Source organism: Chaetodon auriga, chromosome 13, assembly GCF_051107435.1.
Source record: "Chaetodon auriga isolate fChaAug3 chromosome 13, fChaAug3.hap1, whole genome shotgun sequence".
In the NCBI taxonomy this organism is placed as follows: Eukaryota; Metazoa; Chordata; class Actinopteri; order Chaetodontiformes; family Chaetodontidae; genus Chaetodon; species Chaetodon auriga.
In genome coordinates, this window is record NC_135086.1 from 987281 (window position 1) to 1003640 (window position 16360).

Consider the following 16360-nt stretch of genomic DNA (forward strand, 5'->3'; position numbering starts at 1 on the left):
TGATTCAGTTCAGTCAGTGAGTGTGTGCGTTCAGCAGTGTCTTATGGGCCTGCGGTGCGTTCAAGAACAAAGATCAGTGTCAGCAGGAATGAAAAGGAAAGCTTCCTCTGCTCGGGAAATATTTATTATTTTGTCTGAATAATATTGTTCACAAAACAGAGAAAATACAAATATGATGTAAACTCATCTTCATGCGTGAAGCGTCAGTGCGAACTTGATTTTAGGATGAATTGTTCCTTTTCAGATGGCAGAGACAGACTGAGTGACATGGTGGGCAGAGGGGATGAATATTAGAGATGAAAAAGGTCATTTTCGTCTCACATGAACCAAAAGAAGAATTCTGCTGCGGATTTTGTTCATTTTGAATCCGTATAATAAAGGATTCATCAGAGGAGGAACAATCACAGCAGCCATAGCCACAAAGTTGTGAAAGCTTTGAGGCAAATCTTCTGAGGCGTATCGCATGTGCATGATGTCCGACACCACGATCACAAAGAAAGTGACCAAAGCGATCACATTTGGCAAACATGTCTGCATAAACTTTGCTCTGTCCTCTTTGGACCGCAGGCAGGTTTGAACCAGATAAACATAAGTCCACACAACGAAGAGCCAGTGACAGATGTAAACAGACATGGTGACAAACGCAAATGCATTGTTTACAACAGTGTCCGTGTCGGGACAAGCCAGTTTGACGACGAGCCAGTTGACGCAGAAGAGTCTGTGAATGTTTGCGTCGCAGAACGTCAGCCGGCTGGTCAGCAGGATGTTCACAGAGAAAACGCAGAAAGGCGTTAACCAAGAGAAGAGCACCAGCTCAGAGATCCTCCTCTTCGTCATCACCGAGCGGTACTGCAGCGGCCGGCATATGGCCAGGAACCGGTCATAAGCCATAACTGCAAGAATAGATGTGTCGCTGCAGACGAACGAGTACATTACAAAGGCCTGACAGAGACATCCGGCGTACGAGATGACCTGAGAGGACGACAGGAGGTCGACCAGGAACTTGGGGTAGAAACCCGTCGTCCCGTAAACTCCGTTGATGCAGAAGACGCATAATAAAATGTACATGGGCTCGTGCAGGTTCTCATCGAAGACAATGGTCATGATGAGCGAGACGTTCACGACCAGAATGACGCTGTAACACAGTAAAGACAGAGAGAAGACGGCGAGTCTGTGATTCAGGGTCTCGTTGAAGGCTGCCAACGTAAAAACTGTCACTGGGGAAACATTATACACATGATCCATCACAACAGCAAAATGTCTGTTATGAGCCACAGGAAGCACATCCAAGCCAGCTGAGGTAAACGATGATGTGACGAGGACGTGATGAAGAGGTGGTGCACGATGCTGCAGCTGCAGTCCCTCAGCAGCGCGTCTTAATATCCAGTCCGACCAGCACAGGGACTCTGATCACGTGTTCGTGCTGTTGACGGCTGGAACAGACGGTTCACACACACAAACCACCTGACTTCCTGTTCCTCAGAGCACCGGCATGCACCTGTGTCCCTCACCTCCACGGTGTCTGTGCTTCCTGTCTCTGCGTCTGTGTCCTGCTGTCCACCCTCCAGACACTGAGCGCTCTGATCTGACGCCTCTATCGGCAGGACGACGTCCTCAGCGCCGTCCATCAGCGGTACAGGCCACCAATCACAGTGTTTGTTGATCTGACGCTGGTTTAGGATCAGTCAGGCTGAGGCTCAGAACAACCTGGCCAGGGTTCGGGAAACATGCTGTTTTCGGTCCTTGTTGGACTTCACAGGCCTGCGATCTCTCAGGCTGCTGCATGAGCCACTGCCACTTATCTTTGCTAATTTTCCACCAGGTTTTGTGACAAATGATCAACTAGATGAAATAATGACTGCGAAGGTTTTGACACCTTTTACTGCAATGGAGCAGTTCTTTAATGAGCTGGTCTGCAGGTGGCAGCAAAGACAGTAAAGGGAGGAAAATCTTCAAGCAGTCAGTGCTAGTGCAAAGTCGAGAACCCTGCAGTTCTAGACCCCCAGCTAACAACGTGAGACAGACCCACAGAACATCAGCCTTTACTGTTGTTTCTGCTTCTTGTTGTGCTTCATGAATCACTTCCATACGACAGTTTCAGAGGGCCTCGCTCTCAAACGTTCATTAAAACATAAATGAGAGAAAAATAAAACACATTCCAGGCTGAAGAGAAATTTTGTCTTCCGAACACGTGTTTTGTACTTTTGGTGAACGTTCCCGGATGTTTCAGTGGTTAATATGAAGCTCAGCCGTTACACAGGAGCAGACGGCGTTTGGCCAAAAGGAACCTGAGAACGTCTCGGTTCTCCACAACTGAAGTTGGTGTTACCTTCTGCACAACACAACGCACAGTCAGACACGTGTGTAATTACTACATATGTATGTATGTATTACACCTGCTCGCCACCTCTAGCTAACGACCCGTTAACTGCTGGTGCAGCAGGGGACAGAAGCCGTGTGTCCAGTTGGAAAACAGCTGATTTTGGGTCAGTGGTTAAGGTTAGGGTTTGGGTAAGGATCCCGGAAATGAGTGTAAGTTTACATATTTTCCTCAAAAGTGACTGAAGGTTGTGTGTGTGTGTGTGTGTGTGCGCGTGTGTGTGTGTGTGTGTGTGTGTGTGTGTGTGTGTGTGTGTGTGCGTGTGTGTGTGTGTGTGTGTGTGTGTGTGTGTGTGTGTGTGTGTCTCAGAGGAATGTTTGAAAGAAGTGATTAGCATGATGCAATCTGGTCAGCTGACACCACCATGGCGTGCACAGCAGCTGATGCTCAGCTGATGTAAGGACACTGTAATGTGTGTCACCAGTGTCCTCTGCTGTGACGTCCCTTGTGTCCCCTCCGCCTGGTGAACAACAGGACAAACCTCAGCGGGCCGGCCTGACTGCAGCCAAACAGCTAATTATGCCCCAGCGGCCACGGCGCCGCCTCAGGGGACGAGCTGCTCTGAAAGGTGATCCGACATGTTGGATTATTGCAAACAGTCTGTGTCTCTTGGCACCAAAAGTTTACTTGAACTGCTTGTGTGACAAGAATCAAAGTTAAATGAAGCAATTATCACAGTAATTAGGTTTGAGGAGGTCAGCAGCTCGTTATCTTTTCTGTCCTTTGAGAGCAATTAAACACATCAACACACCTCCGGCCTGTGAACGCCCACAGGACCTAAACTGCTCTGAACTTGACCTCAGTCTCATCAGACGGGCAGCGTATGATGTCAACCAGAGGCTGATGACCTTTGACACACGAGTCAGTGTGGGCACACAGAGCCGTTTTCAGAGGCAATGTGAGAGAGCAGACACGACAGTACTCACACGTGTCACCATCTTCAGCTTTACATTAGTGTGCTCTCATGTTATTACACGTTTCTCTGTGTGTAAAAACTATAATAGTTCACATTTCCAGAAATCACCAGTTTGATTCCTTTTACTCAAATCATTTTATTGGTTTAAATTCAACATTTCATAATCTGTGAAAAGCTCAAACGTTAAGTATCAGCATTTTAAACTGAAGTACTGCCAGTTATTCATGATGAGCACACACACACATTTGACACACACATAAATATATATACATATATGTATATATACATATATATGTGTCTGTATATATACATATATTAAAGCTCGAGGAACAAATATTCTTATATGTATAGAAGAATATTTGTTCCTCGAGCTTTAATTATGGAGGTGCAGTCGACTAATTTCTAACTGTTTTTATCACACCTGGAGGTCTTTTTTGAAGCAGCTGAATAGAAATTAAAACCCTCTGTGGCCTCTGAGGTTTATCGTCTTGGACATGAATCATTGTCACAGGCGGGTCCTGAATGTCACTGACATGGACGTCATATGAATGTCTAAAATGACAGCTGAGGACACACAACGAATCAGTCCTAAAAACATATATGTTAAAGGCAAAATGAGACGGTTTTCTTGAAAAACATTGCATAGACTCATACGAAGCTAAAAGCTAATCACCTGCGGCCTTCTGGAGGCGTGTGGCACTGTCTTCGTGCAGAGACCCTCTGTCGGCTGTTTGCCGCACTCAGGACGAGGCCAATCTTTGGGCTCCAGGTGCCAGACTGTGAGCGTGCATCCAAGAGGAAACTACAAATATGGCCGACGCAGCTCGGGGAAAAAAAAAACAAACATAGCAAGGTGGACGTGAAGCGGACAAAGCTCGTTCCAAACCGAGAGTGAACCTGGGAGAGACTTTCACCTGCTGGCGAGGTGTTCAGGGGGCGTGAGCTTCCTGTGGCGCTGACGAGGAGCCAGCTTCGAATGTTGTATTTACAAAGTGCAGCCAACAAATGCTGCTCATTCTGCCTTTGAACACACATGAAGAAAACCCATCACTGCACTGTCATCACAGATGAACCGACGTTCGTTAACCAGTGTGGATGTATTTATTAGTGTGATAGCAGTGTGACCACACAGAACAACTTCCTGAGGTGTTTAGAGATTTCTTTCATTTTCAGTCCGTATATGATGGGATTAAAGAGAGGGTGATACAGAACCACTTGTAAAGTCATTATCAAACGTGCGCTTTTTGGAATACCTGATTCCAGCCGAACTATGATCACATCGTACGTAATTAAACAGGAGAAGTTGATTAAAACCATCAGGTGTGGTAAACAGGTGTGTGCAGCTTTTCTCCTGACTTCTCTGCAACTTCCATAGGAAATGATGAGAATCCTGGTGTACGTGAACAGGATGAAGAGCACAGGGAGAAGCGCCATGTTCAGCAGAATGATCACACCGTACACAGATAGTGCTTCTAAGTGAACACAGTAAAGGCTGAAAAGTGAATTGTTACAAAAAATCCCTTTCAAAGTAAAGCCACAGAGTTTTATATCGACAGTAAATGAAACTGCCACCGCAACCTCACAAACAGGAACAAGCCAAGCCAAAGCCAGCAAGACACCGGTGGTGGTTTTCTTCATGATAGCTGCATATTGCAGAGGTTTACATATGGACACATACCTGTCGTACGACATGGCTGCCAACAGTAAGAACTCTGAATAGGCAAGAATGTAATGGATAAGACCTTGACAGAGACAGGCTGAATAAGATATGATCTGCTTGTCAGATAAAAAGTCGATCAGCAGCTTTGGGTAGATCGCAGTGCTGTAAAGAACAGAGTTGATCAACAGAGCTGCAATGAAAATGTACATGGGCTCATGGAGGTTTCGGTGAATGCAGATCAGACACACAACAGTACAGTTACTGCAGATTATGAGAATATATGCTGTGAACATGAGCACAAAATAAAGATATCTGTATTTGTGCATTTCCACATAACCATCAAGAATTATATATGTAACATTTAATTCAACATCCATCAAGGTTCTCAAAAACAAATGTTAATCAATAAAGCAGGCAGATCAGATGACTGGCGCCCTGAAATGGTGATGAAGAAGTCTCGCTCTGAGCACTGCAGGTTACCTGTGCATGTTACCTGTACTGTGTCAGGGGATCGTTTTTATCAGACTGTTTCTCCCTCCATGGATCTTATCAAACTCTCCTCGAACATGTAAACAACTTCAGAAAACTCCAGAGCCCTGAACCCACAGGCGTCATCAGACCCGTGACAAACATCACACCATTCTGAGCCTCGTCCGTCTCGTCAGCTCACCATGTTGTTGTACAACATTTCCTCCTTCAGGGGGCGCTGCTCTGCCAGTGGCCCTCGCTGCTGCCACCCGAGTTTGTTTGTTGGATTTTTATGCATTTTAACCTTTGAAGTATTTAAATGTGCTTAAGCTAACTGTCCTGAGTCCTGGTAGCATTTTGTGTTTGCGATGCTTAACCATGGCTGCTACATCAGCACCCTGACTCCCTGCATCTGGACCAACACTCCCTTTTTCATTTTCAGTTCCAAAGAAGTAGGACACAACTTCTGTGACTATTTGACTGGACCCCTGTGTTTTGAGTGGTGCCTCTGGGTTTAACCTATATTAAATTTACTAAGCCATAAACTATAGGTTTATGCATAATGCTCATGCATACAGCATTGTAAGCCATCAAACTGTTCACCAGAAACTAAACTGGAGGTTACACGTATACTGTATAATTTATTAGAAAAAAACATTTAGTCTGTTTTTTTAAGGTCTCTGTATTTAAAGTAAGAATTTCCGAGCGTCTTTGAACGCCCCTCTATGGCCTCGCGCCACACTTGGAGCAGCTCTCCGTAGATCGATACCTTGGATCGATGTGTTTGATCGGTATCTCTCTCTGCTGTTAACAGCGGACAGGTTAGTGGTTCAGACCGACATTAAACCGACACGATAGCTCATACAGAGTTTATACATTTGAGGAAACTCAACCTCGGTTTAGCTTTACCATTCCTACAGTGTCCGCTAATGTTAGCAATGATGCTAACGATGCTAACGGAGTTTAAGCGTTTTCTTCCCCCTAAAAGAGAAAATATGGTGTTGTTCACTCGGTTACTGTCTGTCAGCAATCAGCTAGAGACCAGCTAATCCTCACAGTAAGGGTATATTTTAAAGGCTTATTTAGCTGTTAGCCAGTATGAAGTCAGGAAAGGTAAACGTGACTAAGGTGCAGTGTTGCCAACTCCTTAATGAGGAAAGTAGCTAAAGCCTGTGGTAAAAGTCACTAGAAGTTTCTAAATGACGTAATCGCGTGATTTGCATAATTTAACTCGCCTCCTTTACCCGGGTTTGGGACTGGCAGACGTAAATTAAGACACTCTATCAGAGTTACTTTTTTGTTGTTCTTTTGTGTTTTTTTTTTTTTTTTACTATTACTATTTTTATTGTTTTTTAACCAATGTCCCACTTAGAACTTTTATGAACATTTGCATTTCTACTACAGACCCCCCCTCCCCTCCTTTGCCACCCAACACACACACACACACACACACACACAGAAAGAGTAAGTCATTTTATCAAGTCATAGTAAGTCATTTTTAATTGCTTTAATTTGGCAAGTTTGCAAAATGATATCACGTCAGTTTGCGTCAATCATTTAATACAGAACGGAAAATGGCAGAGGACGGACAGGATTAGCAGACCGGTCTGTAACGCTCGCTTGCAGTTCTTGGAAGCTATTCTTTTGTCTGAGCTCAGCTACAGCCTGCAGTGTTCGAGCAGCCGGAGTCCAGACCGACCGTTGTCTGGCAGCAGTCACTGAGCAGAGCTGCCACTGCAGTCGGGGGAGAGACAGTAGGAGGGAGGAGGGGCGATCACACACAGCACAGCCGAACTCATCGCATCTCACACTATCTACAATTTCTTACAATTTTTTACAATTTCTTTCTTTTTATCTTTATTTAAAAATTCTCATTCTTTTGTATATATTCTGATGTTGTTTCTAATTTGCATGCACTTCTTATATTAATCTGCTCTACTGATGCTGCTGTAATCTGGAATTTCCCCTCGCGGGACAAATAAAGGAATATTGAATTGAATTGAAATCGTTCGCTCTGTAAAAAGGGACAGTTCATGCCATCACGTCAGAGTCTCCAGGAATGCCAGAAAAAGTAGCTAGATTTGCCGCTACTCGCTTTTAAAAAAAATAAGAAGTTGCTGGGGGGGTCTGAAATCTTGCTAAATATGGCGAAAAAGTCGCTAAGTTGGCAACACTGCTAAGGTGCAGCTGGCTAATGTTTGCAAGCGAAGTCACGTCACTCTTGTTGTGGCGATAACTGCAGATGGAGGGCCAGAATTGATCTCCTGCACAGGAAGAACTGTAACACACACTAAATGCCCATGTTTTACATCGTTTTTGGTTGCTCAGATCGAAAAAACAAGAAACCACGAGGATCTTTTATGGAGTACCAAAAGTTGTTGTTCATCCATCCATCCATTTTCTATACCGACTATCCCTTTCGGGGTTGGGGGGAGGCTGGAGCCTATCCCAGCTTTCAACGGGCGAGAGGCAGGGTACACCCTGAGCCGGTTGCCAGTTGATTGCAGGGCAACATATAGAGACAGACAACCATTCACACCCACACTCACACCTGAGGACAATTTAGAGTCACCAGTTAACCTAATGAGCATGTTTTTGGTCTGTGGGAGGAAGCCGGAGTGCCCGGAGAGAACCCACGCATGCACAGGAAGAACATGCAAACTTCACACAGAAGTGAAGGGTACTTGGTACAGCTTAGATGGAGCAAACACACACAGATGAGATGAGACTAACATCTTGCTTCCTTGCCTAGACAAAGAGAAGAGGATGCTGAAGCTGCACTTCATTGGTGAGTAAATGAAAGTCTGAGTTCTTCGCTGTTCATCTCCCTGAGATTTCAAAGTCCCTCCCTGAACTGATTTCAGTGTGAGAGGTGAGGGATGAAATTCAGCCAAAGCTGATATGAAGGTCTGATTTAGACAAATCAAGTGGGCACCTACCAAAGTTAGTTCACGTCATAAGTCATTTTAGTGTTAAATTCAAGCTTTGTGTGAGGTCCCCTGTTGACCTTGGGGTTGAAGGTGTTGGCCATGAACTGCAGCAACATACAATACCCCCAAACAAAACAACAACAGCTTGAGACCACCGCTAAACTCAGATAGCTTACTCTTATCACTCTAACATATATCCAACACATGCTTTGATCGTGGTCGTGTACTTGAGCCATCTGTGTTTTTTCTTTTGCTCCATGCCCGCTCTTACACCTCTCACATGAAAGCCATGCTAACATTTGCTGCTACTGCTGTTCAAGTATTTTAGAAAAACCCCACCTCCACCCAGCATCCACCTGTGGACTCTAAGGCAACATGTCACTTGGAGGAAATTATCATCACTCCTCACTCCCTGTTGTGCAGATCTTGGTATTTCCTTGTGCGGTCTGATGAGGTCACAACCTAGACAGCAACCATCAATTTTGTATGTATTGTACATTCACCTAATAATGCATAGCACACGAGTTGGACGACTGAAATATCGTAAAAACTATTTATAGTGATCAATGATTTTTATATTCTTTGGGCCTTTGAACTGGTGCCATCAATAATATGCACAGTATGAAATAGCCTGTGGGTGTCAGTCTTGGATTATGATATAAGGTGGTTAAGGGGCAAATCTAGTGAATCCCGGTGCAGACACGGTGTCAGGTAATTCAAGGTAATTTATTTCCAGGCAAAAGTAAGGGGAGCTGGTACTCAGCCAAGCAGAGAGACCATGGAGTGGTTAACCCAGCCAAATAGGTCCAGGCAGGAGAGCAGGACAGGCGAGATGAAGGAACAGGAGATACTTTTCTAATGATTTGCCAGATCCTCTTTGAGACAAATCAAAAGTCCCTCTCCATGGCCTTCCTGAACTCCCTATATACCTGAGTTTTGCTCCCTTGACCTAGCCAAGCTCCAGAGGCCTGGTTTCATAGCCGTATACTTTCCATCATCAGTTGTGTCCGCCGGAGGATTCTTAGCTTGCCACCACGACAGGCACCAGTGAACTTTTGGCCACATCTCCAAGCAGCTGCCCCAATGATGGAGGCTTTGAACATGGCTTTTTTGGAGTGCTGTTCTGCACCAGGGTTCCTTTTCATGGATTCTGTCTTCATGGACAAAATCTCTAGACACAGCTGAGGGACATAGGCAGTCCAGTTCAGTGGCTTCAGAAGAGTGTCTGAAGTCATGTTAAAAACCAACTCTGAATTAATCCTCCTATTGTGTGTATCCAAAGCCTGATATTTCCTTTTTTCTCTATGCCATCAAGCTCAATCGTTGCCCTAAAACTTTTAAAAACACATTGACGCACACTGCTTCACCAATTCCTTTCTCACCTGGAGAATACTGGGAGCAACATCAGTTGACCTCTGCAGTGCTTTCAACACAATCCAACCATTACTGCTCAGGGGGAAGCTGGAAGGAGCTGGAGTAGACTGCCACCTTGCTGCGTGGATCATCAACTACCTCACCAACAGACCACAGCATGTGAGGCTTTGTGACTGTGAGTCTGACGTGGTAGTTTGCAGCACAGCTGCTTCACAGGGTACAGAGCTCCCTCTTTTACTCTTCACTCTGTACACGTCAGACTTCAGACACAACACAGACAGCTGCCACATCCAGAAGTTCTTCAATGATACGGCCATCGTTGGATGTGTATCACAGGAGAATGAACTGGAATACAGGGAGGTCATCAGCAGCTTGGTCAATTGGTGTGGACTGAACCACCTGTGCATAAATGGCAGCAAGACAAAGGAGATGGTGATAGATTACTGCAGGAATGTGCCATGGATAACACCGGTCAGCATCCAGGATTTGGACATTGAGATTGTGAATGAGTACAAATACCTGGGTGTTCACCTTAACCACAAACTGGACTGGACAAACCACATGTCCTGTACAGGAGGGGCCAAAGTCACAGTCAAGTCATCTCCATCTGTTTAGAAGACTGAGCACCATTTGAGTATGTAGGACACTGTTAGAAACATTTTATGACTCTGTAGTGGTATCTGCAGTTTTCTATGCAGTGGTCTGCTGGGGCTGTGGAAGCTCTGAGAGGGACAGAAAAAGACTACACAAACTGGTCAGGGGAGCTGGCTCTGCCCTCTGGACAACATTGAGGAGGTGGGTGAGAGGAGGATGTTAGCCAAGCTGACATCGGACATCATGACGGGTGAGATTTAAATGTGTTGACTTAAACAGATGTTCCCTGTGAAAAAAACAAAAGAAAACCAAAAACACAGGCACTGCACCGCTCCTCATTGATGGGTGACATACCATCTCACCCATCTGAAATAAGCCAGGATGAAGTGAAACAGTATGAAGAAATGGTACAAGAAATATATTTTTATATCCAATATCCAACAGATATTTGAGTATAATTATAGCACTGTACCATTGCTGTTTAATGAGGTACAGAAAACATTAGGCAGGTGAAACAATGCGTTCAGTTTGACAAAGTTTGACAAAGTTGGTCACATGTTGTCTCTTATGGTGAAGGCTTTAATGAGATCCATGGAGGATGAAGCAATCAGATAAAAAAACATTTCACAAACACACATTGAGCACTATCTGAACTTAGAGATGAACACATACTAACTGCATTTTAAAGTCAGGTCGCTGAATGAATTACACATTCGGACACTGATTACCAATCAATTGTTAGTCTGAGGCTTCTTTACTCAACTGGACTTTGTGTTTGTAATATTGTCTGACTGTTTCATGCATTAATTCTTATTTCTGACAATCTCAATGAACGAGGAATTAAATTTATCATCTATAACTCTTAGTGGGTATGTAGAAGTGGAAAGATTCAGATATGTTTATTTTGTGGTTATTTTCATGCTATATATTCTAATCATTTGCTGTAATTCCACTATTATATGCCTCATTGTGATTCACAAAAACCTCCATGAGCCCATGTACATTTTCATTGCAGCTCTGTTGATCAACTCTGTTCTTTACAGCATGACCATCTACCCAAAGCTTTTAGTTGACTTTTTATCTGACAAACAGGTCATATCACATCCAGTATGTCACTTTCAGTTTTTCTTATTTTACTCTTTAGGTGGTTCAGAGTTCTTACTGTTGTCAGCCATGGCCTATGACAGATATGTGTCTATATGTAAACCTCTGCAATATCCAAATATCATGAAGAAAACAACTGTAAGTATTTTCTTGCTTTTATCTTGGCTTGTTCCTGCTTGTCAGATGGCTGGATCAACTACACTGAGTGCAAACAGAAAAGTCTGTCACTTTACTTTGAAAGGAATCTTCTGCAACAACTCCATTTACAAACTTCACTGTGTGACCTCAAGAGCACTATCTATGTATGGTGTCATTGTTTTGCTCAATATTGTATTTTTCCCTATGCTCTACATAGTTTTCACATACACAAAGATACTCATAATATGCTATCGAAGTAGCAGACATGTCAGGAGAAAAGCTGCACAGACCTGTTTACCCCACCTGCTGGTTTTAATCAGCTTCTCGTTGTTGTGCTCGTATGATATCATTATACTTCGGCTGGAATCAGATGTTCCAAAAACTGTACGTTTAATAATGACTTTACAAGTGATTTTGTATCACCCTCTCTTTAATCCAATCATATACGGACTGAAAATGAAAGAAATCTCTAAACACCTCAGGAAGTTGTTCTGTTAGCTATGATCTGTTGTATCAACACTGATAGATGATAATTTCTTCTCAATAATGTTTTGTAGAGAGATCAACCAAATGACTGATGATGAATTTAATGACTTAGCAATTAGAAGGTTTTTCAAATGTCAATTTTATTCAATCAAGTAATCATAAGATTCATTATTAACGCTTCCTTTTCCTGTCAATTAGCCACAACAAACAAACAAACAAACAAACAAACGAAGAAGATTGTTACTGGTAATAACATTCATGTGAGTAACTCTGTCTCTGGTTGTACTGATGAAGGTCATAATGGGCATCGAGTGAATATGAACATTTTAAATTTTGAAAAGTCAAAACTTTAAGATAAATTAATGCTGATGGTTAATATTTGAACTGTCTTGAACACAAATGCAGTTAACACAGTTTTCTCTTTTAATTTGTTAATATATGGAATTCAACCAAATTAAATATTTTAGCAGCATGATATTGCTGCTGTCCACTGATGTCTTATGGTCCACACCCACCAGCACACCAGATGTATTGTGTTAACATTCATGAGCCACGTGAATGGACTCTTAGCCACTTTATGGTGAATCCATCTTTGAATGTAGGCCTCAGTTGGTTGTTTTCAATCTGGAATCCCTGATTTGTCAGATAGTGCTCAGAGCTACAAAGACAGCAGTCAGAGATCCTTTTGTTTGCAATAAACCAGTCAGGTGCAATGTGGGTGCAGCCAGTAGTGTAGTTAATTGTAGTGTTTACACTGTAATGCTCCCACTATAGCCAGTCCTCTCAGCCTCTCTGTCCCATTATAACCAGTCGTCTGAGCAAAAAGTCCATGCACTGCTAACTGAAGGAAAAAGTACATCAGCAATCTAGCAAATGTAGAAATCACCACAGGAGGATCCACCGCCGGGGTTGTAGCATTTAGCCAAACCCCATATTCACCTGTTGGTCACCTAACATGTTGGCTGTGTTCAATGTGGGTCACTCCGGGTCCTTGCTGCGTGGTGTATTAAATCAGTGAATGATTACGATAGGTACAACAGTTTTTATCTCTGTTGAAGTACAATAACAATGCCTTTTACACATAATGTGATCCTTAGTTTTAGCACATTATTGTGCATTGTTGTGCTGTTCACAGACTTCTAGGTCAGGTTGAACAGGCCCATAGTTTGGCAGTTCAGTTTGCTGTCACATCTCTCAACCCACTACCAACAAAAAAATTGCTAAAGTGAAAGTTCACCCACAAAATTCTATTGTTACATATCCCTGTGCACTTGTAAGTGGGTATATATGGTACATGCATCATGTAGACTAGAACACAAGAGGGGGATGCGAGCAAGAAACTGACAAAAAAGGTGAAGTTCCATAAATGTTACTCAAGATATTTGGAATTACGTGTGTGTTTACCCATGAACAGGGACAGGGTAATCTTCTGTTTAAGTTAGGACAGTACGAGAAAAATAAAGTTCACTGGTTAGACTTGGGTAGGGGTGGTTACAGAGGACTGTAGTTGTGGTACTTTGCAGCACAGGGGCTCCACAGGGGACAGTGCTCTCCCCCTTCCTCTTCACCCTTTACACATTAGATTTCAGACTCAAAACTGAGAGCTGCCACATCCAAAAGTTCTCCGATGATCAAGCCATTGTTGGACGTGTATGACAAGGGAACAAATTGGAATACAGGGAGGCTGTAACCAACTTTGTCGATGGGTGTCGACTGAACCACCTGCACAAAAACGCCAGCAAGACGAAGGAGATGGTAATTGATTTCTGAAGGAATGTACCACAGACTACACCAGTGAACATCCAGGGCTTGGACATTGAGAACGTGGGGGATTACAAATACCTGGGTGTTGACCTCAACAACAAACTGGACTGAACAAATAACACAGGTGCCCTGTAGAGGAGGGGCCAAAGTCGTCTGCACTGAGGTCCTTTGGAGTTTGTAGGACACTGTTAAAGACATTTTATGACTCTGTGGTGGCATCTGCAGTTTTCTATGCAGTGGTCTGCTGGGGCTGTGGAAGCTCTGAGAGGGACAGGAAAAGACTACAGGCTCTGCCCTCTGGACAACATTGAGGAGGTGGGTGAGAGGACGATGCTAGCCGAGCTGACATCGATCATGGAGAACCCATCCCACCCCCTGCATGAGATGGTGGGGGGCTTAAGCAGCTCCTTCAGTAACAGACTGCTGCATCCAGTGTGTAAGAAAGAACGCTACCACAGGTCCTTCATCCAACTGCTGTCAGACTATTTAACTCCAGCATCATGTGATGTAGCTCTGTGTGGACACTGTCCTTTTTTAATCTCTACATCATAAACCCACTTTTTGTTTGCACTATTGTTTCAATGCTAATATCTGCTCACATTTATCCATTTCACCTGGTGCAATTTCTGATTGTTATTTGACCCATTTATGCCTCTGTGCTTGCTTTTTCTAACCTGCTGGCTGTAACGACTAAATTTCCCCGGTGTGGGATCAGTAAAGTCCTATCTTATCTTATCTTAATACCTGATAGCATCAGAAACAAAATCCATTTGTGCTGCTACCAGTATGTGAACATCATTTATTCGTAAAGTCCACAGCACAGTGCCCAATATTGATCCATAACAAGTTGGGAAGGTATTAGCAACAACAGTTTGAGCTACAGTCCAGTTCTGACTACATTCATCAAATCAAACCATACATTTTCTTACTCATGTCCGCACTGTGAACTGCGGCTGAAGTATCTGATGCAACTTTCAATGTATTTACTGTAGTGTTTCTTATTCTTTTGTCAGAGTTGTGTGGACTCCAGCATTGTAAACTTTATATTGAATGCACTGCTACAGTCAGCGGTGTGGACCATAAGACATCAGTGGACGGCAGCAATATCATGCTGCTAAAAATATTTTATTGCTTCATATTCCATTTCATTTACAAATTACAAGAGAAAATTCATCAACTATTTCAACATTTCAAATGTTTGACTTCACTCTGTGGCTCAACTTCATCAATACAACCAGAGACAGTGTTATTCACATCAATGTTGTTACTGCTAATTGAAAAGACACAATAATAGTGAAACTCAAACCATTAAAATACTTTTCATGGAACAGTCAAATCTTCTCTCTACAAAACATTATTGAGAAGAAAGTATTATCTATCAGTGTTGATACAACAGATCATAGCTAACAGAACAACTTCCTGAGGTGTTCAGAGATTTCTTTCATTTTCAGTCCGTATATGATTGGATTAAAGAGAGGGTGATACAAAATCACTTGTAAAGTCATTATTAAACGTACAGTTTTTGGAACATCTGATTCCAGCCGAAGTATAATGATATCATACGAGCACAACAACGAGAAGCTGATTAAAACCAGCAGGTGGGGTAAACAGGTCTGTGCAGCTTTTCTCCTGACATCTCTGCTACTTCGATAGCATATTATGAGTATCTTTGTGTATGTGAAAACTATGTAGAGCATAGGGAAAAATACAATATTGAGCAAAATAAATATACCATACATAGATAGTGCTCTTGAGGTCACACAGTGAAGTTTGTAAATGGAGTTGTTGCAGAAGATTCCTTTCAAAGTAAAGTGACAGACTTTTCTGTTTGCACTCCATGCAGCTGCCCCCGCGACCAGACAAGCAGGAACAAGCCAAGATAAAAGCAAGAAAATACTTACAGTTGTCTTCTTCATGATATTTGGATATTGCAGAGGTTTACATATAGACACATATCTGTCATAGGCCATGGCTGACAACAGTAAGAACTCTGAACCACCTAAAGAGTAAAATAAGAAAAACTGAAAGAGACACACTGAATAAAATATGGCCTGTTTGTCAGATAAAAAGTCAACTAAAAGCTTTGGGTAGATGGTCATGCTGTAAAGAACAGAGTTGATCAACAGAGCTGCAATGAAAATGTACATGGGCTCGTGGAGGTTTTTGTGAATCACAATGAGGCATATAATAGTGGAATTACAGCAAATGATTAGAATATATAGCATGAAAATAACCACAAAATAAACATATCTGAATCTTTCCACTTCTACATACCCACTAAGAGTTATAGATGATAAATTTAATTCCTCGTTCATTGAGATTGTCAGAAATAAGAATTAATGCATGAAACAGTCAGACAATATTACAAACACAAAGTCCAGTTGAGTAAAGAAGCCTCAGACTAACAATTGATTGGTAATCAGTGTCCGAATGTGTTATTCATTCAGCGACCTGACTTTAAAATGCAGTTAGTATGTGTTCATCTCTAAGTTCAGATAGTGCTCAATGTGTGCTTGTGAAATGTTTTTTTATCTGATTGCTTCATC

General features: G+C 42.7%; 4 protein-coding genes across 4 annotated transcripts; 1 reads left to right on the top strand and 3 right to left on the bottom strand.

Annotated features, from left to right (window-relative positions):
- Positions 1-306: 306 nt before the first annotated feature.
- LOC143330885 (olfactory receptor 6K3-like) lies at positions 307-1245 on the bottom strand. The gene has a single exon (XM_076747645.1). The coding sequence runs from the start codon at positions 1243-1245 to the stop codon at positions 307-309; it is 939 nt and encodes a 312-aa protein (XP_076603760.1).
- A 3155-nt stretch (positions 1246-4400) lies between these two features.
- On the bottom strand, positions 4401-5333 carry LOC143330777 (olfactory receptor 11A1-like). The gene has a single exon (XM_076747539.1). It carries the CDS (start codon positions 5331-5333, stop codon positions 4401-4403), a length of 933 nt encoding a protein of 310 aa, XP_076603654.1.
- Positions 5334-11150: 5817 nt separating this feature from the next.
- Positions 11151-12062, top strand: LOC143330141 (olfactory receptor 10AG1-like). Its single transcript, XM_076746377.1, has one exon. The coding sequence runs from the start codon at positions 11151-11153 to the stop codon at positions 12060-12062; it is 912 nt and encodes a 303-aa protein (XP_076602492.1).
- A 3155-nt stretch (positions 12063-15217) lies between these two features.
- On the bottom strand, positions 15218-16129 carry LOC143330140 (olfactory receptor 2T27-like). Its single transcript, XM_076746376.1, has one exon. It carries the CDS (start codon positions 16127-16129, stop codon positions 15218-15220), a length of 912 nt encoding a protein of 303 aa, XP_076602491.1.
- Between the last annotated feature and the right edge of the window lie 231 nt (positions 16130-16360).

Bases quoted from the DNA above. Each gene is read 5' to 3' on its own strand.
- LOC143330885 (XM_076747645.1), bottom strand. From the start codon at position 1,245: ATGGATCATGTGTATAATGTTTCCCCAGTGACAGTTTTTACGTTGGCA.
- LOC143330777 (XM_076747539.1), bottom strand. From the start codon at position 5,333: ATGGATGTTGAATTAAATGTTACATATATAATTCTTGATGGTTATGTG.
- LOC143330141 (XM_076746377.1), top strand. From the start codon at position 11,151: ATGAACGAGGAATTAAATTTATCATCTATAACTCTTAGTGGGTATGTA.
- LOC143330140 (XM_076746376.1), bottom strand. From the start codon at position 16,129: ATGAACGAGGAATTAAATTTATCATCTATAACTCTTAGTGGGTATGTA.